Source organism: Rhinoraja longicauda, chromosome 9 (assembly GCF_053455715.1).
Source record: "Rhinoraja longicauda isolate Sanriku21f chromosome 9, sRhiLon1.1, whole genome shotgun sequence".
NCBI classification, from domain to species: Eukaryota; Metazoa; Chordata; class Chondrichthyes; order Rajiformes; family Arhynchobatidae; genus Rhinoraja; species Rhinoraja longicauda.
Window position 1 is genome coordinate 20,115,198 of NC_135961.1, and position 21,210 is coordinate 20,136,407.

General features: G+C 38.2%; 1 protein-coding gene across 1 annotated transcript in view; it reads right to left on the minus strand.

Annotated features, from left to right (window-relative positions):
- The window catches only part of gpatch2 (G patch domain containing 2), a 195,153-nt gene that overhangs the window by 53,604 nt on the left and 120,339 nt on the right, over window positions 1–21,210 (minus strand). The window contains exons 6-8 of the mRNA XM_078404921.1: window positions 5,200–5,267; window positions 3,540–3,579; window positions 1,564–1,634 (exon numbers count right to left, since the gene is read on the minus strand). Of these exons, the coding sequence (XP_078261047.1) occupies window positions 1,564–1,634; window positions 3,540–3,579; window positions 5,200–5,267 (179 nt within the window). The remainder of the gene's footprint in view (window positions 1–1,563; window positions 1,635–3,539; window positions 3,580–5,199; window positions 5,268–21,210) is intronic.

Here is a 21,210-nt window from a genome sequence, read left to right on the forward strand (position 1 = left end):
ATTTGGCTCTTTGAACAATGAGGCAAATTGGGATGGTTTTCAGAGGCTTAGTCCTTAGTCGCTTAGTCCTGTGGGCACTGAGACAGAAGCTAGTGGGTTGAACTAGGACATTAGAACACGAGGACAATGTGGTGGCAGAGAGCTGGTCGTTTACTATGGCACTGATGACTGAAGATAAGTATAATCCAGAGGAATGTTTATCTGGAAGGAAATTTAACTCATCAAGGTCGATAGAGGGCTGGATCTCACTCATGTTTGGCTGGCTGGATGAGAACTACCACCAATGTTCTCCTTGCTCACCAGCTTGTCTCTGACCACCGTCCCTGTACATGGCAGCACAGAAGAGGAGAGAGAGAGCAGATTCTGGCACATATGTGCTTTCAATCTATTGCTGGGCTCATTATTGACCCTCATCTAACGTGTGATCGACCCCACATGTGGTTTATCTTTAAAAAATTTACTTCAACTTCAATATCTGTGTCATTAATTTGTTTTGACGTTTCTTATTTTTACAAATAATTTTCAATTGCCTGATGCCTGGTTGCCATTTTCTACCACTCCATTTTGTGGAGGCTCGTCAACTCATCAGCTAGATTAGTTGTGTGGGCATTGCGGGTAGTGGGCAGATCCAACACATTCTAAAATAGAGGGAGCTGGACGGGTAATAAAGCAGAGGTGGGTGTCCACAGCAGAGATGCAAAATACTCTATATAGAACATAGAACTGTACAACACAGGAATGGGCTCATTGGCTCACAATGTTTGTGCTGAACAAAATGCCAAGTTAAATGGATCTCATCTGCCCATACATGATCCATATCACTGTATTCACTGCATTTCCTATTTAGAGTTCCAGGTCTGGAGGGTTTGTATAACGCGAGGCTGGGTCTTGGATCTGAATAGGCATAGGAGGCCAAGGGGTGGACCTAATAGAGGATAAAAAATCATGAGGTAAAGAGCCACAGTGTTTTCCCCAGAGTGAGGGAGTTAAAAACGACAGGGCATAGATTTAAGGTCAGGAAAAAAATATTTAAAAAGGCCCTGAGGGGCATTTTTTTCTTACAAAGGATGGTGCGTGCATGTATGGAAGGCGCTGCCAACAGAAGTAGCAGAGGTAGGTACAATTATGACATTTAAAAAAGCATTAGACAGTTACATGGATAAGAAAGGTTTGGAGGGATATGGACCAGGCACAGGCAAGTGGGACTAGCTCTAATAAGAAACTTGGCATAGACGAGTTGGGCCAAAGGGCCTGTTTCCATGCTGTTTCTAAAGCAAATAGAGGCATGATAATGTTGAACTGTTTTTTAAAAATGCGATATAATTCAATGTCAATTAAAAATATACTTATACCTGAATATTGTAATATAAATCTAATTTTTTGGGCTAATGTTCTTCTCAATACATTAAGATGTTGTAATTGTGCACTTAAAGAATGGAGGAAAGAAATGCTAAGTGCACTCAAAACAACTTCACTCTCACCTTAAGTCATACACAAGAAATAATCTGTTCACTATAGCAGCACATACAGCTTTGCACTGAAAGAAGAAGCCAGTTATCTTACCCACTAGATGTTTGTAATCTGTTGCTCTTTCTGGATGTTCTGTCTTCATGGACTTCTCGTAGGTTATCAAGCTGAAGAAAGATATCATTTTTTGGCTTAAGAGTTGTGCATCATAATAAAGACACTGTTAAGTTGAGCAAGATTCAAGTGCAAATGTGAAAACAATATATATCATCTTCGGTCCAATGAAACTGCCCAAAAGAATTGGGCACTGTTACTTTTCAGCCAACATTGTAATTGCTACCAAAAAAGTCATTTTTTTCTAACAATAAATAGTGCACAGTTAAAATGGAAGCAACTTTAATTCATGACAAAAGATATGGAACTTTCATGTCACTGTTACAATTCCTTATGGGATACAAGAAATATGAAGAAATTTGAGTTGGCAAGAATTCTGTTCTTTTGTTTCCCCAATAATTTCAGGCCAGCCATGTAACTCTGCTGTAGTGGTGCTCCTTGCAGTCTTCCACTGGGAGTTGGCTCTGACAACTTCACAGTGGGTCAATGCTGCTTGTGTTGGCAGACAGCTCATTGCCACAGAACCACTTTGACAGTTAGTAAGGTCTCACCTCACGGTGATCAGCGTTTTTGATTGTTTGTGAAGGTCTCAAAAATATTGTTAAAGATGTATGAATGTGAAAAACCTCTTTACGTTTGGAAGGCTGAAACTAGTACCATACCCTTGTAAGCCATCAAAACTAAATAAAATTAATAATAAAAGCACAACTGGCTACTATTACCCAGGAGCGAAATGAACGTGGACAGTATTCTCCCGCCTTCTCCCCAGAACCTTTGGCGTCCATACGAATCAAGAATCTGTTAATCTCTGCTTTAAAATTATCCAACAATGGCCTCCACAGCCATCTATGGCAATGAATTCCACAGATTCACCACCCTCTGGCTAAATAAATCCCTCCTCATCTCCATTCTGCAGGTACAGCCTCTGTAGGCTGAGTCTGTGCACTTTGGTTCTATACTCTACCATGACTGGAAACATCCTTCCATGTCCACTCTGTCTAGGCCTTTCATTATCCAGTAGGTTTCAATAATATCCCCGCTCATCCTTCTAAACTCCAGCGAATACAGGCCCAGAGACTTCAAATGTTCCTTACATGTTAACCCAATCATCTCCAGGATTATTCTTCAAACCTCCTTTGGACCCTCTCCAATACCAGCACAGCCGTCCTCAGATATGGGTCTCAAAATGTGGCTTCACCAGCGCCTGATAAAGCCACAGCATTACGTCCTTGATTTTAGATTCTAGTCCCGTTGAAATTAATGTCCCCTCGAATGAAATAAAACTCTTGAACATCTTGAGGCAAGGCAAGTTTATTTATATAGCACATTTCAGCAACATGGCAATTCAAAGTGCTTTACATAAAACATTAAAGAGCAGTTAAAAGCAATTAAAAGCAGTCATTAAAGAGAATAGAAAATAAAAACAAGCTAAAATAGAATAAGACAGGTAAAAAATTAAAAGTTACAGTGCAGTGTAAGAAATGAATAATTATTTGATTTAATAAAAGGCAGCGTCAAACAGAATAGTCTTCAGCTTCAATTTAAAAGAACTGAGAGAATATAAAATAACCTTCAAAGGCTTTACTGAGATTTCTTTTAAAAAGTTTATATTTGACTTTCAGATCATTTCAGTCCTAATTAAATATCGTATTTTCATTTTGGAGGAAAATTCAAGTCAAATCATTTTCATAGCAGGCTAATTAAACCAAGGTAGTCCTTTACATTCATAAAGAACCAATATTTTCATGTGTGTCTTCAACAAAGTGCCACAGTTATGTCAATAAATCTATTCTATCCTGTTGGGTTGCTGAACACTGATTACAGACTGTTTTTATAGTTGATAAGAAGATAAGTGTTTTGTGGCAGCCAATTAATGTCTTAACATATGGTTTAGAATAAACTAAAACCCGAGTCTTACACATACATTTGTAAGCACTTCTTGGCTACATTATTTTTACCTGGCTGTGATCCTCACTGGCTGCAGGGCAAAACCAAAGACTGTGGGAGAAAAAGAATAGATTTTATTAACATATTACTTACTATGAGCCTGTGCTCTCACATGGCAGTCTAGTTCGTACATTTTGGCCACTAAACAACCACAGCAATAGTGCTATATCAGGCTATATTGTTATATTCTGTTATTTAATGGTACATTTTTATGGGGCATTTAAGAGTACTCACTAACTCTTTTTATGATTTAAGTGCAAACAAGCAATCGGCTTGAAAATTTCCATGGTCAAGGTGGTTGTTTAACATTGGAAGAAATGCATGTTAAATAGCTTTTCAGAATGCCCAACAGTTATTTCTTTGCTTTAAACGCCAGGAGCATAAAACAAGCGTTTTACTTTAACAATAAGTATCAACTATCAGTGCTGCATAGGTTCTTATCATAGTTTCTCAAAGCTTCAAAACACATTGGTGAAATATGTAGAAAGGAACTGTGGATGCTGGTTTATAACAAAGATAGACACAAAGTATGGAGTAACTCAGTGGGTCAGGCAGCATCTCTGGAGAAAAAGGATGGGTGACGTTTTGGGTTGGAACCCTTCTTCAAACCGTGTCATTGCTGCCTGACCCACTGAGTAACTCCAGCACTTTCTTTCACATTGGTGAAATATCCTGGGAAAAAAAAAATCACTGATGTTAAGAACAGTGGATGAAATCCCTGGTGAAACAATATTCCATGTAGTTTTGGCGCACAGAGAAACATCATTTAGATCCCCTGCCTTGTGCTAAGCTGCCAACCTGGTCCTTTCTTCTCCCCTTTCCTCAAAAAACATTGTTTCTTTTACATTATAGTTTAAAAAAAACTATTATACCCCCTGCATTCAATGAACTCTGCAAAATACACAGACATATTCTGCATTAATTAAAAAAGTAAGACATTTAATAATGCATGGAGCTTTACAATGGTGGCCATAAGTGATCGTGACTTGTTAAGTATTATATAGGTCGACAATACTTTCAATACCAAAAATTGAAACTGCAAACACTATTTAATTTTACATTTAAAGTTTATATTGTTGGGAGCAGTGTAAAGACTCTTATACAATAATTTAATATGTCAGGCAGAACTTAGAAGGAGAAATGACAGGTATGAAACATACAATAATTACAATGGACTGATCTTATGAACAAATTGAAGGAATATACTCAAGGTATCATTCTAGGTCAACATGTCAAAGAATCAACTACAGAATAACTTATTTTAAATTTCTAATCTCATATCACACAACATAGTATGGATAATCAATAACCCTTGGTAAAGGAGCCCATATGTAAAAGCCATAATGGTGAAGTTTTGTATTCAGTTTGAAAGTGATTGTGTTAAGTCAAACACGAGAATCTTGGATTCTAAAAAAACTTTCGTTTTAGCTTAGCTTAGGACCAAATAAATTTAGGACCAAATTCAATCTTATTTTACTATACTATTTATTTCATAATGAGACACCAAACAGCTGCATGCTGATAAGAAGACCAATTTGCAACATTTTGTTTAGAATTAAAATAAACTCTCAATTACATTTTTCCTGGATATTGGTCTCAAAAGAGGAAGAATAATATGTACTCTTGGTGCATTGATAATGATGAGGAATGAACAAAGTAAATTATACTCACTGCTGGTGATGGGGTTCCTGGGAAAACTGGTCAAGACTCTCATTACTGCCGGGCAGAGGGTTGTTAATCTGGAAAACAGAAACAAATTGCTGAGAAGATTCCACGGCATACAGTGAGTTATAAGAATCTAACATTGCCTGTGGAGAGACTAACGAAGGAGGTAAACATTTATCCTAATAATGGGAAGGGTAGCAGTGACCCAAAATACAGAACTGCAGTTTCCCGTGGCTTCTTCTGAACTGGTCTAAAGCTCAATATCAGTCTCACATCACTCACTCAGACATGGAACATCAAGTAAAACACAACTGTTTATTATGAGTTTCAGTCTTTAACTGAAGCTTAAGCACAGTATAACATTGTTTCAATAATTAACCATATGACATAGTCCTTCACAGGATAGCAACACCATCATCCATAAAGTACCTGTTATTGTTACAGCTGTTAGAAATACATTACAAATACACACGCATGAAGACTGTTTTTCCTATGACTGGAAAACAATTTTCTCATTGCCTCATTTTGCATATGTGGGAGCAATTTTTACAAACATTGAATTTTAAAATGGGGCAGCAAGATAAAAATTATATTATTACCCAGTAACTATTTTTCCACTGTTTTATTTGCCTATTTCAGTTGAACCAATCAGGTAAAGTGTTGCAGGAGATAGTGCTGCTGCCTCACAGTTCTAGCGCTTTGGTTGTGAGCCTAACCTCGCATACAGTCAGTGTAGAATTTGCACGTTCTCCCTAGGTTCCTGTGTGCTCTATCATCTTACATGGCAAAGGCATGCTAGGTTGGCAGGTTAACTAGCGACAGTAAACTACCTCTAGTGTATGTGGGTGGTCAGAGAATCAGGGTGGAGCTGTTGGGCATGTAGATCACAAGGAAGTATGTCAGATAATGGGATTGCACTGAGCTTTAGCATAGACAATGGGCGGAAGGGTCTCCTACTGTGATGTAAGAAACATTGAGAGTTCAATTACTCCGTTTTAACATACATATTTAAACCCTTAAATAACTTGTTTCTTCTACAAAGTATATGAAGGTCCAATCTATTGACAATGAAACTTAATTCTAGACCAAGATTTTCCATTCCTCAAAGACAACTATTTTTATTTCATTAAATCATTGGGGAATGCTAACATGTCACAGCAAATTCAAGGCACAATATCCTTTTAGGTTAGTCTTCCAAACCAACTATTTTAAAAAGACAAATGAATTTCATTAAAATCTCATGCAGATCATCAAATAACTATTAGCTAATGAACTGGAAGTCCAGATCTGACCATTCCCTCTCACACAAATTAAAGAGAAAAAAAGGTGACTGCTCAATGAGGATTAAAATGGTCTGGTGAAATACCCTCTCTTATTGAAATGCAGTTCAATGCATCATGTGGTGCAGTTGAGATTTACTTTAAGTTGGGTGGTGAAGAAAAATGATGTGATAAATTATTGTCTTGTGTTGCTAAAATATACTAAGAATGCATGTGGCTTGATTATTATTTTAGCTGTAAACATTTATTATTCAGCCAAGCAAATAAACAAACCCGCCACTTAAGTACAGAGACTTTTCCCGTTTAAAGAAAAAAAAATCTGCAGGAGTTGTTCATTTTGCATCCCTCATGGCTATGCTTGGAACATATGAATCCATTTTTTAAAACATCAAAATGGCAACATGAAGCTGTCTATGCATGTTTCACGTCGAGTTCATTGGATTATCTTGTGACAGATGCAATGCTTTTATCTGGGTTCAACGTACAGAATGCAAGGAAGGAGAACACCACCCTCTGTTTACAATGATGACTGGTTTTCCAACGTTTTATTCAACGTTCACTTATGTACCGTCATCAAAGTATGTAACTTCTTCAAAATACTTTTTATTTGATAATTGTGACTTCACATCACCAGTAAGACAAAAAAAAATTAGACATATTAGCACTTTGCCATCTACTGTACAATTAAACAACTTAATGTGAATGTCACATCTGCAGTTAGAATGAAGCCTGTTTAGTATTCCCCTTGCAATGATAATTCTACCTTAAACTTTGCTTTTACCTTTGAGAGTATACTTCTTGATTACATACCAATGTTAACCAATGTTATACAGATGATAAATTAAAACAATTGCATTGACTGCATTGTGAAGTTCAAACCCTGCTGACAATTATTCAAGAGTTTTACACTAATCATTTGTACCATCATCTCAGAGTCTGAGCTGTTATTGTAGAACCATGCATAAAACATGCTTAATTAGAAACGTAGAAAATAGGTGCAGGGGTAGGCCATTCGGCCCTTTGAGCCAGGACCGCTATTCAATATGATCATGGCTGATCATCCAGAATCAGTATCCCGTTCCTGCCTTCTCCCCATATCCCTTGATTCTACCCTTTATTTTCAATGTTACTCGATGTAAACTTTCAGTGATAATTTAAGCTTACAGGAATAAAATACTTGCCAAAACAATTCCTATGATGGGGGTTTACCAGAAAATGGAGAATTCAATTTGCATATCATTGGGTTGTAGGTTACCCAAGCGGATGGTATATGAGGTTTTGTTCTTCCTGTTTGCATGTAGCCTCACTCAGTCATGACTGAAAGTCAGAATGGCAAAAGGAATTGAAATGGCTAGCAACCAGGAGTCCCAGCAGGCCCTGGCAGACAGAGCACAAATGTTTGGCATAGTCTACACTTGGTCTCGCTGATGTATTGGAGGCCACATCGAGAATAGTGAAAGCAAAAGACAAGGTTGGAGGAGGCGCAAGTATACTGAATGTCCCTGAATGGAGGTGAGGGTAGAGGAGTTGGGGCAGATGTTGCATCTCCTATGGTTGCAGGAGATTACCGGCAATGCCTCTTTCAAGTCCTCCCAAGACGATTCTGATGAATGAATTAGGATAATTGGACATGAAGCTTCATTTGCTGTCCGACATTTTAGGTCAGAAAAGCACACAGTGTGTATAAATTAGCAATTTAACTGAGTAAATCAGGCAAGTGCTGCAACTGTTGCAGAAAATGATAAATAATCACCTCAAAAGAGAAACTGTTTGAATTATTGTTTATTCTGCTTCAATATTCACTGGTACAAATACAAACATTTAATATTGTGTAAACAAACAAACATATCTCATTTTATCATTGACATTAAAGCAGGTACTGCTGCAATCATGTAAGTGACTGTAAAATGTTCAATATCTAAAAGTTTTATTTATCTGACTCATGCAAACATCTAGCTTGTTCTATACATATTAGTCAAAAGAAAAAAAACCATCACGTTGTCCAATCTGTGTGTGGTACTATTTCCCTTGTGTAAATGATTTCTAATCGAAATTCATAAAAATAGAAATTATCTTCTTAATCCATCATTCAAGGCTCATTTGATTTGCAGATGACAGAAAAGCATTACACATCTTTGCTTACTAACTATACAAATGTTTTGTGACCTACAAGAATATCAGTTTGAACACAAAAGCTAGATATTCAACACTAAATATTAAGGAGGACCTATTGCTGATTTATTGCAGGATTAAATGACGAACAGACTCTAATATTTAACTTTATTCAGTTGATATCCTAAATGACTAGGAAAGATTTGGAGGAAATAGGAAAATGGGACTAGCTTAGATGGGGCTTCTTGGTTGGCATGGATGAGTGAGGGATTGATTAGTAAGGCTGTCAGGTGTTATGGGGTGAAGGCAGGAGAGTGAGGTTGGGAGGCAAAGATAGATCAGCCATGATTGAATGGCGGAGTAGACTTGATGGGACGAATGGCCTAATTCTGTTCCTAGAACATGAACTTATCAGTGGGCTGACCTGACTCTATGGTTCTATAGTAACGGAGAGCAATGAGAAAGATAGATTTACTGTATTCATATGAACAACAGGAAGCAAAACAAACTACAAAGTAACCTTCAGAGTACTTTGGTGTCATTATTAGGCGGTGACAGAGGGGAGGTGAGCAATATTTAAAAAATGTATAAATAAATAAAGTAGGTCATTTCATCATGCTATATTTGCAGATAAATACAATTAGACAATGTATAAAACATAAAAATGCGATCAGCTGGCCCATCCACATAGATCTTAACTAAACAAAGGTGTTCATTCATCACTCTCCCCCAACCACCCCCAAGAATTATTATCTAATAAATCTGGGTGTAGATAGCTAGTGGTAGAAATAGAGGGGTTGAATTAGAAACCTCCGCAGCATTGCGAGGACTGATAGAAGTGGAATGGATTGAAGCTTGACTTCTATGTCTATCATACGTATCAACAGGAATTTGAGCTGGTTTCACAATAAATGTTCCAAATAATTAAAGCACATTGCCGATATTTGAAAACAAATAAATGAATTGGATTCATTATTTTGACAAGCATCAGTTACACATTTATTAATGTGTTAAGATGTGAACCACCAGGTAGATTCTAAGTTGTGAATTTAAAAGCTGAGGGGTTGCCTGCTATGCTTGGACTTTTTCTTCAGTTTCTAAAGTATTAGATGAGTTGCATTTCCCTCCCTGCCCCTCTCATTTATGTCACTTCCTCCTTCGTGACTCTTTTGTACATTACTTGTCCGTTTTCTTCCCTCCTCTTTTTTACTATGTCTTAAAATATGTTTGCCCTCAAATTCCTTTATTTTCCTTGTTGTGAAGAGTTCATAGACTTGAAATATTAACAGTGTTTCTCCCTTCACAGGTACTGCCTGACCTGCTGAGTATTTCCAGCATTTGCATTTTTTTCAACATCCATAATAGTCAAGCAGAAAAGTCACATGTGGGAAAAGAATTACGATGCATATAAGTAACAATACAACATACACTGTGGATTCTATAACACTAGAACTTTAAGACAATACCTAAAAGGACAAAAATGCAATTGAGAAAAAAAATCAATATTAATAGCAATCTTGGTTCAGGCCATGTCTGTAGTCTTGTACAAAACATTTGTGATTTATAATAAATAATACATTTCTTTAATTAGTAAATTAGAAAATCCTAGTTGGTTATAGTCTACGATCTTAAAAAAATACCTTCTTGCAAGCAACCTGTCCTCATAGTTAATTAGAATGAAAACAAAGTTCAGTTAGAATATCTGAAATTGATCAATGCATTTGTTTGAGTAAATTATTGTTTATATTCCAATTGAAACTGATTTTCCAGAGCATCTAAGACTGCACAACTTCACAGTTCCAGTAAATGTTTTTCATGCTGAAATCATTTATCTGCTTTCATTACTTTGTGAGATGATTTTCTCATCAATCGCCATGATCAATTTATCATTGTACCTGTAAATTCATTTCTACATAAACTATTTCCAGATACACAGGCATTGCATTTGCAAGAAGGAACTAGAGCATGATTTTTGTTACATTTGTGAAAAAACTTGTCTATTTTAGTGAGCTGTTCTTTTCCTTGCATGTGTGGTAATATGACAATGGTGCTTTTGCAATCCTTGACAAAAAATAAGAATTGGAGGACTCCTCTTATCATCAATAATATTTCTCACACATTATCTTTTCATAAGGTATGGTCCTTGCACTTGATCCAATTTAATGATCATTCCATCTTCTCTATATAATTAGCACTTTCCAATCAAACTCATCTGAATGAGTAGCACAATCCAGATACGTTTTCCTGTCAATGGTGCATAGAAGCATTTATTCTCTGATTTTGCCATATGGTATAAAATCCATTCATCTCAACCTGTATTAAATACAGATCAAACAGACCATCTTTTAATTCCCACAATACTTACTAATCACATAAAAAGGGAGTGGACCACAAAGTCTCTCGAGCTTGCCCAATCATTCAATAAGATCTCGGCAACTGAATTTCTAGACTAATATACTTCCACAAATCAGGTTTTGATCCGAACCATGAAGCAACCATTACTGTAGCAGCTTACCAAAATCCTTGTATTAGCTGTGACACAATGCATTGCAATGTGCACCTTCAATACAATATCCCAAGTAAAGGAATGAATCACTTTCAGGCCCAGTTTTAACATTAACTATTTCCAGGCCAAGACCTATATGCTGTAGTCAATTTTAATTGTAGACAAAATTAGAGGAAGTTTTTAGAGTGATATATGTAATAAAATGTAAGATGCATTACCTTTCTTTGCTTTTATCACACATAACAAATAGCACAATTTTCATGGAATATACCAACATTTCCGGATTTATGTATTTCTTTCTGTATCACTGAAACGTCCACCTGCCATTTTTGATATCCAAAATTTTAAGTGAGATTGGCAGCTTTGTTCAGTGGAACTCTGCGTACTATGGAAATAGAGCTTTTGAAGTATGCTTTTACAATGTCGATGTCATTGTTAAGGTCAACAATTGTTCCCCATCTCTGCTTTCTCCAAGATTGCTATCTTGATTGCTATTTTGGCAGGCAGTAAAGAGATGACAATGTTGTAACGGTTGAGACACAGAAGACTGCAGATGCTATAATCTGGAGTAAAAGACAAAGTGCTGGAGGAACTCAACAGGTCAGGCCGCTTTTCTGATAGGAGACCCACTAGGTTAAGTGAATGGCTCATAGGCAGATGGAAGCAGGTGCGGGAGGGGACATCACTGGGTGTCATCGAGTGCTGAGGTAATTGGCTTCATTCACTCAGGCACCCTCGTGAGCTACATTAGGCTTTACATCAATCCACCTTGTATATTGATACCCATATTGATGCCAAATATGAATACTTCCGGTTTTGATTTTGATAATAGATCAATTGCTAAAACTGTCACGGTAGAATATGAAACAATCTCTGGACTGTTAATTTACGACTTGAAATTACCAGTCCAGAAACACAATAACCAGACTGCATTAGTTCATACTTAGCTGGCAAATGAAAGGTAGCCTTCATTCCAACTGAATTTCAGAAGCAGGATGCAATGTTGCAATGTACAGCCACTACAACATTGAGCTTTTAATGCAAGCAACCAAGGACAAATTCATATCCCTACATATATTACCTTTTGATTTGATTTCTGATGGTGGTATTGCCTTCACAGAGCAACTTGACGAATTACCGAACTGAGACGAAGTGCACAGTACGTTGGTGTGAATTCTGTACCACAACTTTCTAATGAAAATATATTCACAGCACATTTAGATATATTCATTTATCACTCTTGGTTTAAGCTCCCAGCTGCCCACTTGATAAGTATTTGAATGCAGCCATGGGTACAAAGTCCTTTCCCATTGGGGAGAAAATAAAAATGAATAGGGGAGTTCACTCCCTTCAACAAGATTAATTCAAACAAAGACAGCTCCTCAGCTCTTTTAATCTCATCTGTCTGCAATATTAAACCCTGTTATTTACCATTACTGCATTTAGTTATTGCTTAGTCAAGTTCATTGACAAATTCACCTTATCATGCTGTCCTATTAGATACTTCATTGGTTAATATGTCAACTTTTTTTCTGAGTTTAAAGATTTTGAATATATTACTAATTTTTCTACTTACCTCTACTTTCTGCCATTGTTTATCACTGTCATTGTTCACATCCAGAGGTAAGCACAGAAATCTGATATGATAAGAACATTGTACAGCTTCAGGAGGGACTTCTGGGGATATGACTTCAACTCTGTTTTGCAAGACAAACCTGGGATGATTTTCTTTTATTAATTGAAGAATGATGTGGACAGAACCGGTCTGGGAATAGGCTGTCCACCAACATAGCCTGAGAACAATGACATTGGAGGACTATTTTGTAATGGGAAGGTAACTTCCAGGGGGGAACTAATTGTAGGTCAGGATCATGATTCGGTTCACTCAGTGGATCTGAAGGGAAGTGACAAGTCCATGCATCCCCGACATGCACTCTGTATACAGAGGAACATAATGGCACTCAGATTCTTGTTCACCTGATCTGCTGCTGGGCCCAGCAGAGTCTGCCACGGAGCTCAGTTTTGCTACATTGGGACAAACTTCATGTTGAATCTGGTTCCTCAAATGGGTGGCATTTGTATTTCAAATTTCAGAAGCAGGATGTAATGTGCAGTCCACCACAACATTAACCTTTTAATGTGAGCAGCCATTGACAATTTCATATGCATGGAATTACCAATCTGAATGGAAAAGATAAGAGAAGCCATTTTTTTCTTTTCTCTACAATAATTCTCATTATTGCTTTAGTAAATTTCTAACAGTCAGATTCATTTTTCAATAAATGTATTTTAATTTGTAATTATTTATTTATTTGGACTATTTAAACATTTTTCAACTGTGTTCATGAATCTCTGATTACCAGAGAAATTCAGAGCCTTTATTGAATGCTCGAGTTTTCAAAAGGACCGGGACAGTCCAAGGATAGGGCTTCAGGATCCATCAACCGAGAAAGCACACCAATGCCTCCACCTCCTTAGAAGGCTTAAGAAGTTCGGCATGTTCCCAACAATGCTCATCAACCTCTACGGGTACAGCGTAGAAAGCATTTTATTGGGATGCATCACAGCTTGGTTTGGGAACAGCTCCATCCAAGACCGCAAGAAATTGCAGCAAATTGTGGAAGTAACCCTGACCATCACATAAACCAAACTCCCTTCCATTAACTCCATTTATAACACACTGCCTTGGCAAGGCCAGCAGCATAATCAAGGACGGGTCGCTGCCTGGCTACTCCCTCTTCTCCCCTCTCCCATCTGGCAAAAGGTACAGAAGTGTGAAAACATACACCTCCAGATTCAGGGGCAGTTTCTTCCCAGCTGTTATCAGGCAACTGAACCATCCTACCATAACGAGGGAACAGTGCTGAACTACTATCTACCTCATTGATGCCCCTTGGACTATCTTTGATCGGACTTTACTGGCTTCATTTTGCACTAAACGTTAATCCCTTATGGCGGCGAAATGGCGGCGCTGCCATAGCAGCTGCGGCTTACCTGCGGTCCATTTGTCTTTGTGTTTTTGTTGTTTTTTTGTCTTAATTGTAGTTGTGATGTCGTGTTTTTGTGTTTGTGTACTATGTGTGTATGTGGGGGGGAGGGGGGGAACTGTAAAATTGTAAATAGGTGTCCCTTCCGAACGGAGACCCGACCTTTGTTTTCTGGGCCGGGTCTCCGTTCCTGTTGCGGCCTACCATCGGCCCAACTCCTGGAGCTGGCGGCCTCCAAGGCTCTGGTTCGCAGAGTCCGCAGACCGGACTAACCATCAGCGGAGCCGGCCGTCCTCGGAGGCTGCGGGAGCGGCTACGACTCGCCTTAGGCTCGGGCCGCGTGGATGCCGACATCGGGAGCTCCGGCAGCGGCAGCGTGTTCGCCCGCCCCGGATCGCGGGGCTTGGGTCGCGGACATTTCACCGTCCGGTGCGGCCTAAAATATGCCGCGGGGTTTTTCTCTGCTGGGCGGGGGCTTCGATGTCGGGAGCCACGACCGCCCTGACGTGCAACAGCAGCAGCGTGTTCGCCCGCCCCGGATCGGACTTATCATCGGCGGAGCCGGCCGTCTTCGGAGGCTGCGGGAGCGGCTGCGACTCGCCTTGGACTCGGGCCGCTGCGGACCGTCCGGCGCGGCCTGCAACCACAACAGCCTGACTGCGGGAGAGGACGGCAGGAGAAGGGAAAGACATTGTGGCCTTCCATCACAGTGAGGAGAGGACTGGAGGAGACTCACTGTGATGGATGTTTCTTTGATGGATGTTTCTTTTGTTGTGTGTTTTTGGGGTTGTGTAATTTTAATGCCTAATTAGTGCTTTTGTTGTTGGACTGTGGGTGACTGAATTTCGTCCAATTTGGATGACAAATAAAGCTATCTTGAATCTTGAATCTTGAATGTATCTGTACACTGTGAATGGCTCGATTGTCATCACTTATTGTCTTTCCGCTGACTGATTAACATGCAACAAATGCTTTTCACTGTACCTCGGTACACGTGACAATAAACAAAACAAAACTGAACTGAACATTGCCTGAGGCCCAGTGTGTAGGAAAAAAAAATGCAGATGCTGGTTTAAATCGAAGGTAGACACAAAATGCTGGACTAATCAGCGGGTCAGGCAGCATCTCTGGAGAGAAGGAATGGGTGATGTTTCGGGTCGAGACCCGTCTTCAGATTGCCTGAGGCCTGGTGAGCATGCATAACTGTTTCTCTCTGTGGGATGCCACAGCAGCAAGGCCTCCAGCTCAACTGTACTTGAGGGGTTGAGATGTTCCAGCCAAGGTGATCACACACAGCGCAGGTTAGATTGAGTGTGTTCCAAGCCAATAGGCTGTCCTATGTCGTCCCCCAGCGAGTAATTTTAATGCAAGAAGCAATTACGTTTGGAAACTTCATCAAGATTTTAAACAGCTATTTACACAGAGGAAACTGGTTTGAGGTAAAAATGTTGTAATGCATTCACATGTGGGTCATAAGGTTGCGAGGCAACTGTCTTAACTGGTGTCCTACTGCATCATTGCCTCAAACAATTATTTTTAGTAGTTCTACTGTCAGACATCAAAGCCTGTTTTGTGTCTTACGCCAGAGGTAACAGTGTTTACCAAACCCGAATGTCCTGCAGAACACTGATGTCACTTAACATTATCCAGAAACTGATAAGGTTAGAGAAGAAATTCTGCTAAAATGGCACTCGTTTTTAATGTATTTGCCGCTGGTCAAGTGGTGTTTAATTGTCGTAATACCCTTCAAAAAATTATTGATAAGTCAATACAATATGCACCCTAGATGTACCCAATCAGCTGATCTCATAACAAGGTTTTTTAGCAAATTAAATATGTAGGCACTCTAAGCAACCTCAGTGGCAATGCCTGTCAGATTACTAAGATACTAACTACATGGCCATTCTTAGTCACGTATGTGACCACAAATGTGAAATATTGTGGAATGCATCTCTTCTAGTTCTGAAAGCATGAGAGGTATATTGTTTTGTACCTGTGACCAGTCATATTTGACCTCTTACCCTAAACAAACATTGTCAACATAACATATAAAAATTTCACTTGATAAACTTCAAGTCATATATATACAGTACAAAACAATATACCTGATCATGCTTTCAGAATTAGAAGAGATGTATTCCACAATTTTTCACATTTTTGGTCACACACATGACTAAGAATGGCCCTACACTGGTACTGACTATTTGATACAAAAAAATACAATATTGCTAAAATTAGAACAACACAGATTTTGTGATTTTTCCATTTTGAATGGACTAAATTTTATTGCACTAGTGACCCTGAAACTGCCTCCAGGTGCATATTTACCTAATCCAGATGCAGAGATCCAATCTATAGGCCATCTTGGACACTCACATTATGGTCTCAGTGGAAGCAGGGCCTTCTGTGGTGTGGTAGCGAGGCCCCTTCTTCAAACTACCTCAACAGAATTGAATTGAATTGAAAGACATGGCATGGAAACAGGCCCTTCAGCCCACCGAGACCATGCCAACCATTGATCACCAGTTCACAGGAGTTCTATGTTATCCCGCTTTCACATTAGCACTCTCCACACGTGGGGCAGTTTACAGACGCCATGTCTTTGGGATGTGGGAGGAATCTGGGGGCACTCAGAGGAAACCCACGCGGTCACAGGGAAAATGTGCAAAAGTCACACAGACAGCAACCAAAGTCAGGATCAAACCCGGGTCTCAGGTGTTGTGACACACCAGCTCCACCAGCTGCGTCAGTGCGCGCCCTAAAAAGCTGCACACTGCTTTGCTGACTGTAAATGTTGCAAGTGATTTGTAATAGCCTTTTGCGAAAACTCTCGATAAATGAGCCATTGAAAAGTTAATTAAAATCTATGTAAATAAAAGTTTTTTAAAAAATTCAAGAATGAAGGCCAACTCCAGCATTGGATTAAAGCGCCCACCTTTACATGATCCACACTCAAGAAGCCTGTCGCTGAGACCAGCCATGGAATCATTTCCAATGGACTAGATATCTCCATGTTCTAGGCGAGGTCATTTTTAATTTGCTGGAGTGGTGTGGTGGTGGAGGAGGTGGGCACTCAAATGATTGCCTTGGATGTTCACATCTACAGTAATGATGTCTGATTGATCATCATTTGTAGGTGTAAAGTAATTGCTCTTGATTCTGCCCACCATTCCTTGTTTGGATATGACAATATAGTCTCTCTCCCTGCAGTATTGTTTTAAGCAATGGCCGAAGGACCGCATTGATTCATGAGGTTTGGTTACCCCATCTTTTCAATGACACTTAAGTTACCCTCTCTTCAAGTGTCTTCATGAACAGGTGATAATTCAGATAGAAGGGTCCGACTGAAGAAGGATCCGACCCAAAACATTCTCAGTCCATTACCCTCCACAGATGCTACCCGACTCGCTGAGTTCCTCCAGCAGTTTGTTCATTGCTGAAGATTCCGGTATCTGCAGTCTCTTGTGTCTTCAATTGTGCAAATAAGTTGGTGTTTCTGGTGCTCTTTTGTATAAGTTCTCTTAGGTTGGCCAAAAAGACATTACCATTTTGCCATATGTTTCTGTGAGCAAAATCACTTCAGGCCTAATGGATTGTACTGTAATATGATTTTAGATGGGTCAGCCAAAAGGGAGTTGAAATTCAGTGCACACAAAAGATGAATAAACAGTACATGGATGGGAAGCATCTACTCATTGAAAGATACTGAAGCAATTAGAGAAAGAGAGAGACATATGGGAGCAATTTCATTATTGTTTGAAAGTATAACCAGATAGATCAAGTAATAAAAAGGTCAACAGCATTTGGCATAGGGGGCAAGGAAGTCATTATAAATTTGTTCTCGCCAATAATTTGGCTACATGGAGAGCATTGTACGGTTCCAAAGACATATTATCAGAGAGTATACTGCATAGAATCATCGGAATAATGCTAATTTAGAGGAAGAATTTGTGATATTACGATTACTTCTATTGAGGCAAAGAATGGAAAGTTTGGAGAATACAAATTAGTTGTTTTAAAATGATGAAGAACTTTGATTAAGTAAATAATTTGGTTAAGGGCAAAATACATGTTTCTCTGAATGGTATGTTATCAATAAAGAGTCATTAATTTCAAATTGCAGCAATGGCAGGAAGGACAGAATTAAGGAGAAATGTATTTGTTTCTAGAAAATATAATATTTAAGATCACATACCAGTAAGATTAGTGTGGGAACATTCTTGCAATTGCTTTAATGCGAACATAAGGCAGACTGATTTATTATGTTATTTTGTAAATATAGATTATCATTTGTGATCTATACCAATTATGACAAATAGAATACATCTCAAAACATTTATTTATATACTAATGGTTTTCCTTTGATGCTGCACTTAATAAGATAGAAGAGGCACTGTTTTATAACAAGAGCATTAAAATTTACTTGTATCCCCTAAGGCTACTGATGTAAATGCTGTGTACTCTTGAAAATTATAGTAATTACTTGTCAAGTGCAGATAGTCTCTTTAAAAAGAGAATTTTAAATGCTATTAAAAAAGACAGAAAAGTTATTCAGAAGTTAACTGTTAGTTGGTGGGGGATTTCAAACACTCGGGTAAAATGTGTTCATTGCAGAATTTTTGTGAAAAGTTTGCTATTTAAATGCAGATTGTGGTTGGAATCCTGATATACTTGCAATGGTCCAAGAACTCAGCAACACTCCCATCTTTGCCTCCTTACAAACAGCTAACCCTTCATCCTGTCAGGGGTTATGGGGAGAAGGCAGGAGAATGGGGTTAGGAGGGAGAGATAGACCAGCCACGATTGAATGGCGGAGCAGACATGATGGGCTGAATGGCCTAATTCTGCTCCTATCACTTATAACCTTGATTGTGTTCAGCTAACCTTTCACCCTATGTGTCATCATTGAGGACCCAATTAGTTGACCAGGAACCACTACCATAATGGCCATTTACTCACAAAGAAGCTTGCAATTCAGAATCTTAGTATGAATGATTCCACTGATATATTGACATACCTACTACCTGTCTCATTAGTGGTAGTCATTCCTCTTTCTGATGTTTTACCAGATGTCTATGCTTTCCATCACCCCGACGATTTCACCAGTTACTGTACCCAATCCTTTAAATGGTAAAGTAGGCTTTTTCCCCATCTGAGATTCCCAAACATATTCAAAGCTCACGTCTAAACTGTTTTAATTGATGTCTATTTTTCTTCAAAATGTGAAGTCATAGGCAGGAATATGAAGGAACATTAGCAATACGAGTGGAAAGGTCAGAGGCAGAAGAACAATTTTTAAGAAAATCTAATTTGATTACAAGATATAAGTATTGATATAAGATATAAGTATTGTATGCGTGAAACGGAACAAACATTGTAATGTTAATATCACATGTTGAGAAATCATGCTTCTTGCTGTGACTCTTTCAGGTCTCATTTCTGCATCGCTTCTCACTTTGTAAGTTTTTAAGTGCTCCTTTCCAAATCAATTTTATAATATCAACCAGCTTCTGTTTCACCATGAAACTCCACGTATGATTTGTGGAAGCAATGCTGAGCATTTTCAAGGAAGATGAAAAAGGGTGGAACAAGGTGAGGTGGTTCAAGAAGAAAATGGCAAGTGGGTAAGACTGGTGCAAAGATAGTTCCTGCCGTACGTATAACGTTTTGGATATAATATCCACTAGTTCAAGGAGCTGCTGGTCTCCTCCCCACTCCACCTCCCCACCTTGGAAAAAATATTTAAAATTTGCCAGGTATTAAAACAAATTATAAAAAAGTGCAGGTAATGTCTTTAGGATGCATGCTACAAAATAAATTGACTTTTCATTTTAATCAAGGGGATACATTTTCTAACTGCCAAAGCTTATCTGAGAGGTCTGAAATGTTGCAAGACAGTTCAGTCTTAACCTCTCAGATTCAAAGGGATCTACTGAAAGAAATGAGGGTGTGCTTGGAAAACAAAGTAATAAACATACTTGTGAATACTATACAGTAACTGAAATATCATTTTCCTCCAGATTTCATGGAATTTATTAACCATATGAGGGAGAATTTAAGTTCATGGCAACCATTCCCTATTGTAATTACATTTAAATGAAAACATATTATGTATTGCTTTACGAACATTAATACTGTATGCTCATATAAAATTAGTGAACAGAAAGGATTTCATTCATTTACAATCTCTTGTACAGTTATGTGCATAATATTATTGAGAATGTATGAAATAAAATGTATTACATTTTTTTAATGTTTGTTCCATGATCTTTGGTGGTATTGATTTTTTCATTTATCATTCTGAAATTCGGTACAATGGAAAGATTTAGAAACTGCTAAAAGTTGATATCTTACAAATACTATACTAACAAAAAGAATTATGGAATAAAAATTATTCTTGATTGTTCAAGATTTGAATATAATTCCCATGAATATTTTGCAATTCTTCTATTCACACAAATAGCTCCAACTGTTTCATCCAATTGATTATTAAACCTCAAACTTATTTATGTTTTCATCGACAGAATTGCAAACATCTATATTTTATTGCAAGTGTACTTCAAATATGAAATATATCAATGCTTTAGCCATCCAGATACAGAAAACTGCAAAATAACCATTCGATGATGAAAATATGGAGTGAATACAAAATTCTCAAAAATGTATTTACAAACATCAAATGTTACATAGTCCACTGTACTTTAAATTCCCATCAATATTCAACTCCTTTGCCGATAATTTCCCTTCCACCATTCTATAACAAGTGACCACTAAAAGAAATCTCAGCGAAATGCAAAGCTCTTGAGGAAGTGTATTTAGATCCAACTTTTTCAATAAGATCATTCGTTTTCAGCTCTAAATTCCCAGAACATTTACTCTGTCATCATTTTAACAAAGGATTAATCTTATTTATTAGCCTTCCTAAAGAGAATGCTGAAATATAATTTGGTGGAGATTTGGCAGTGCATTTACAACAAAGAGCCCATCTGATGTTGCTAAGGCCCCGTGAAATTATGGTGTTAATGGCTGACATCACTGCTTGTACTACCCATATCTTTCCTGGGTATTCTGAACCATTGTACTGTTTCACTTACCAACAAAGTTGGACAGCTAACTTTCTAGCATTAAATCA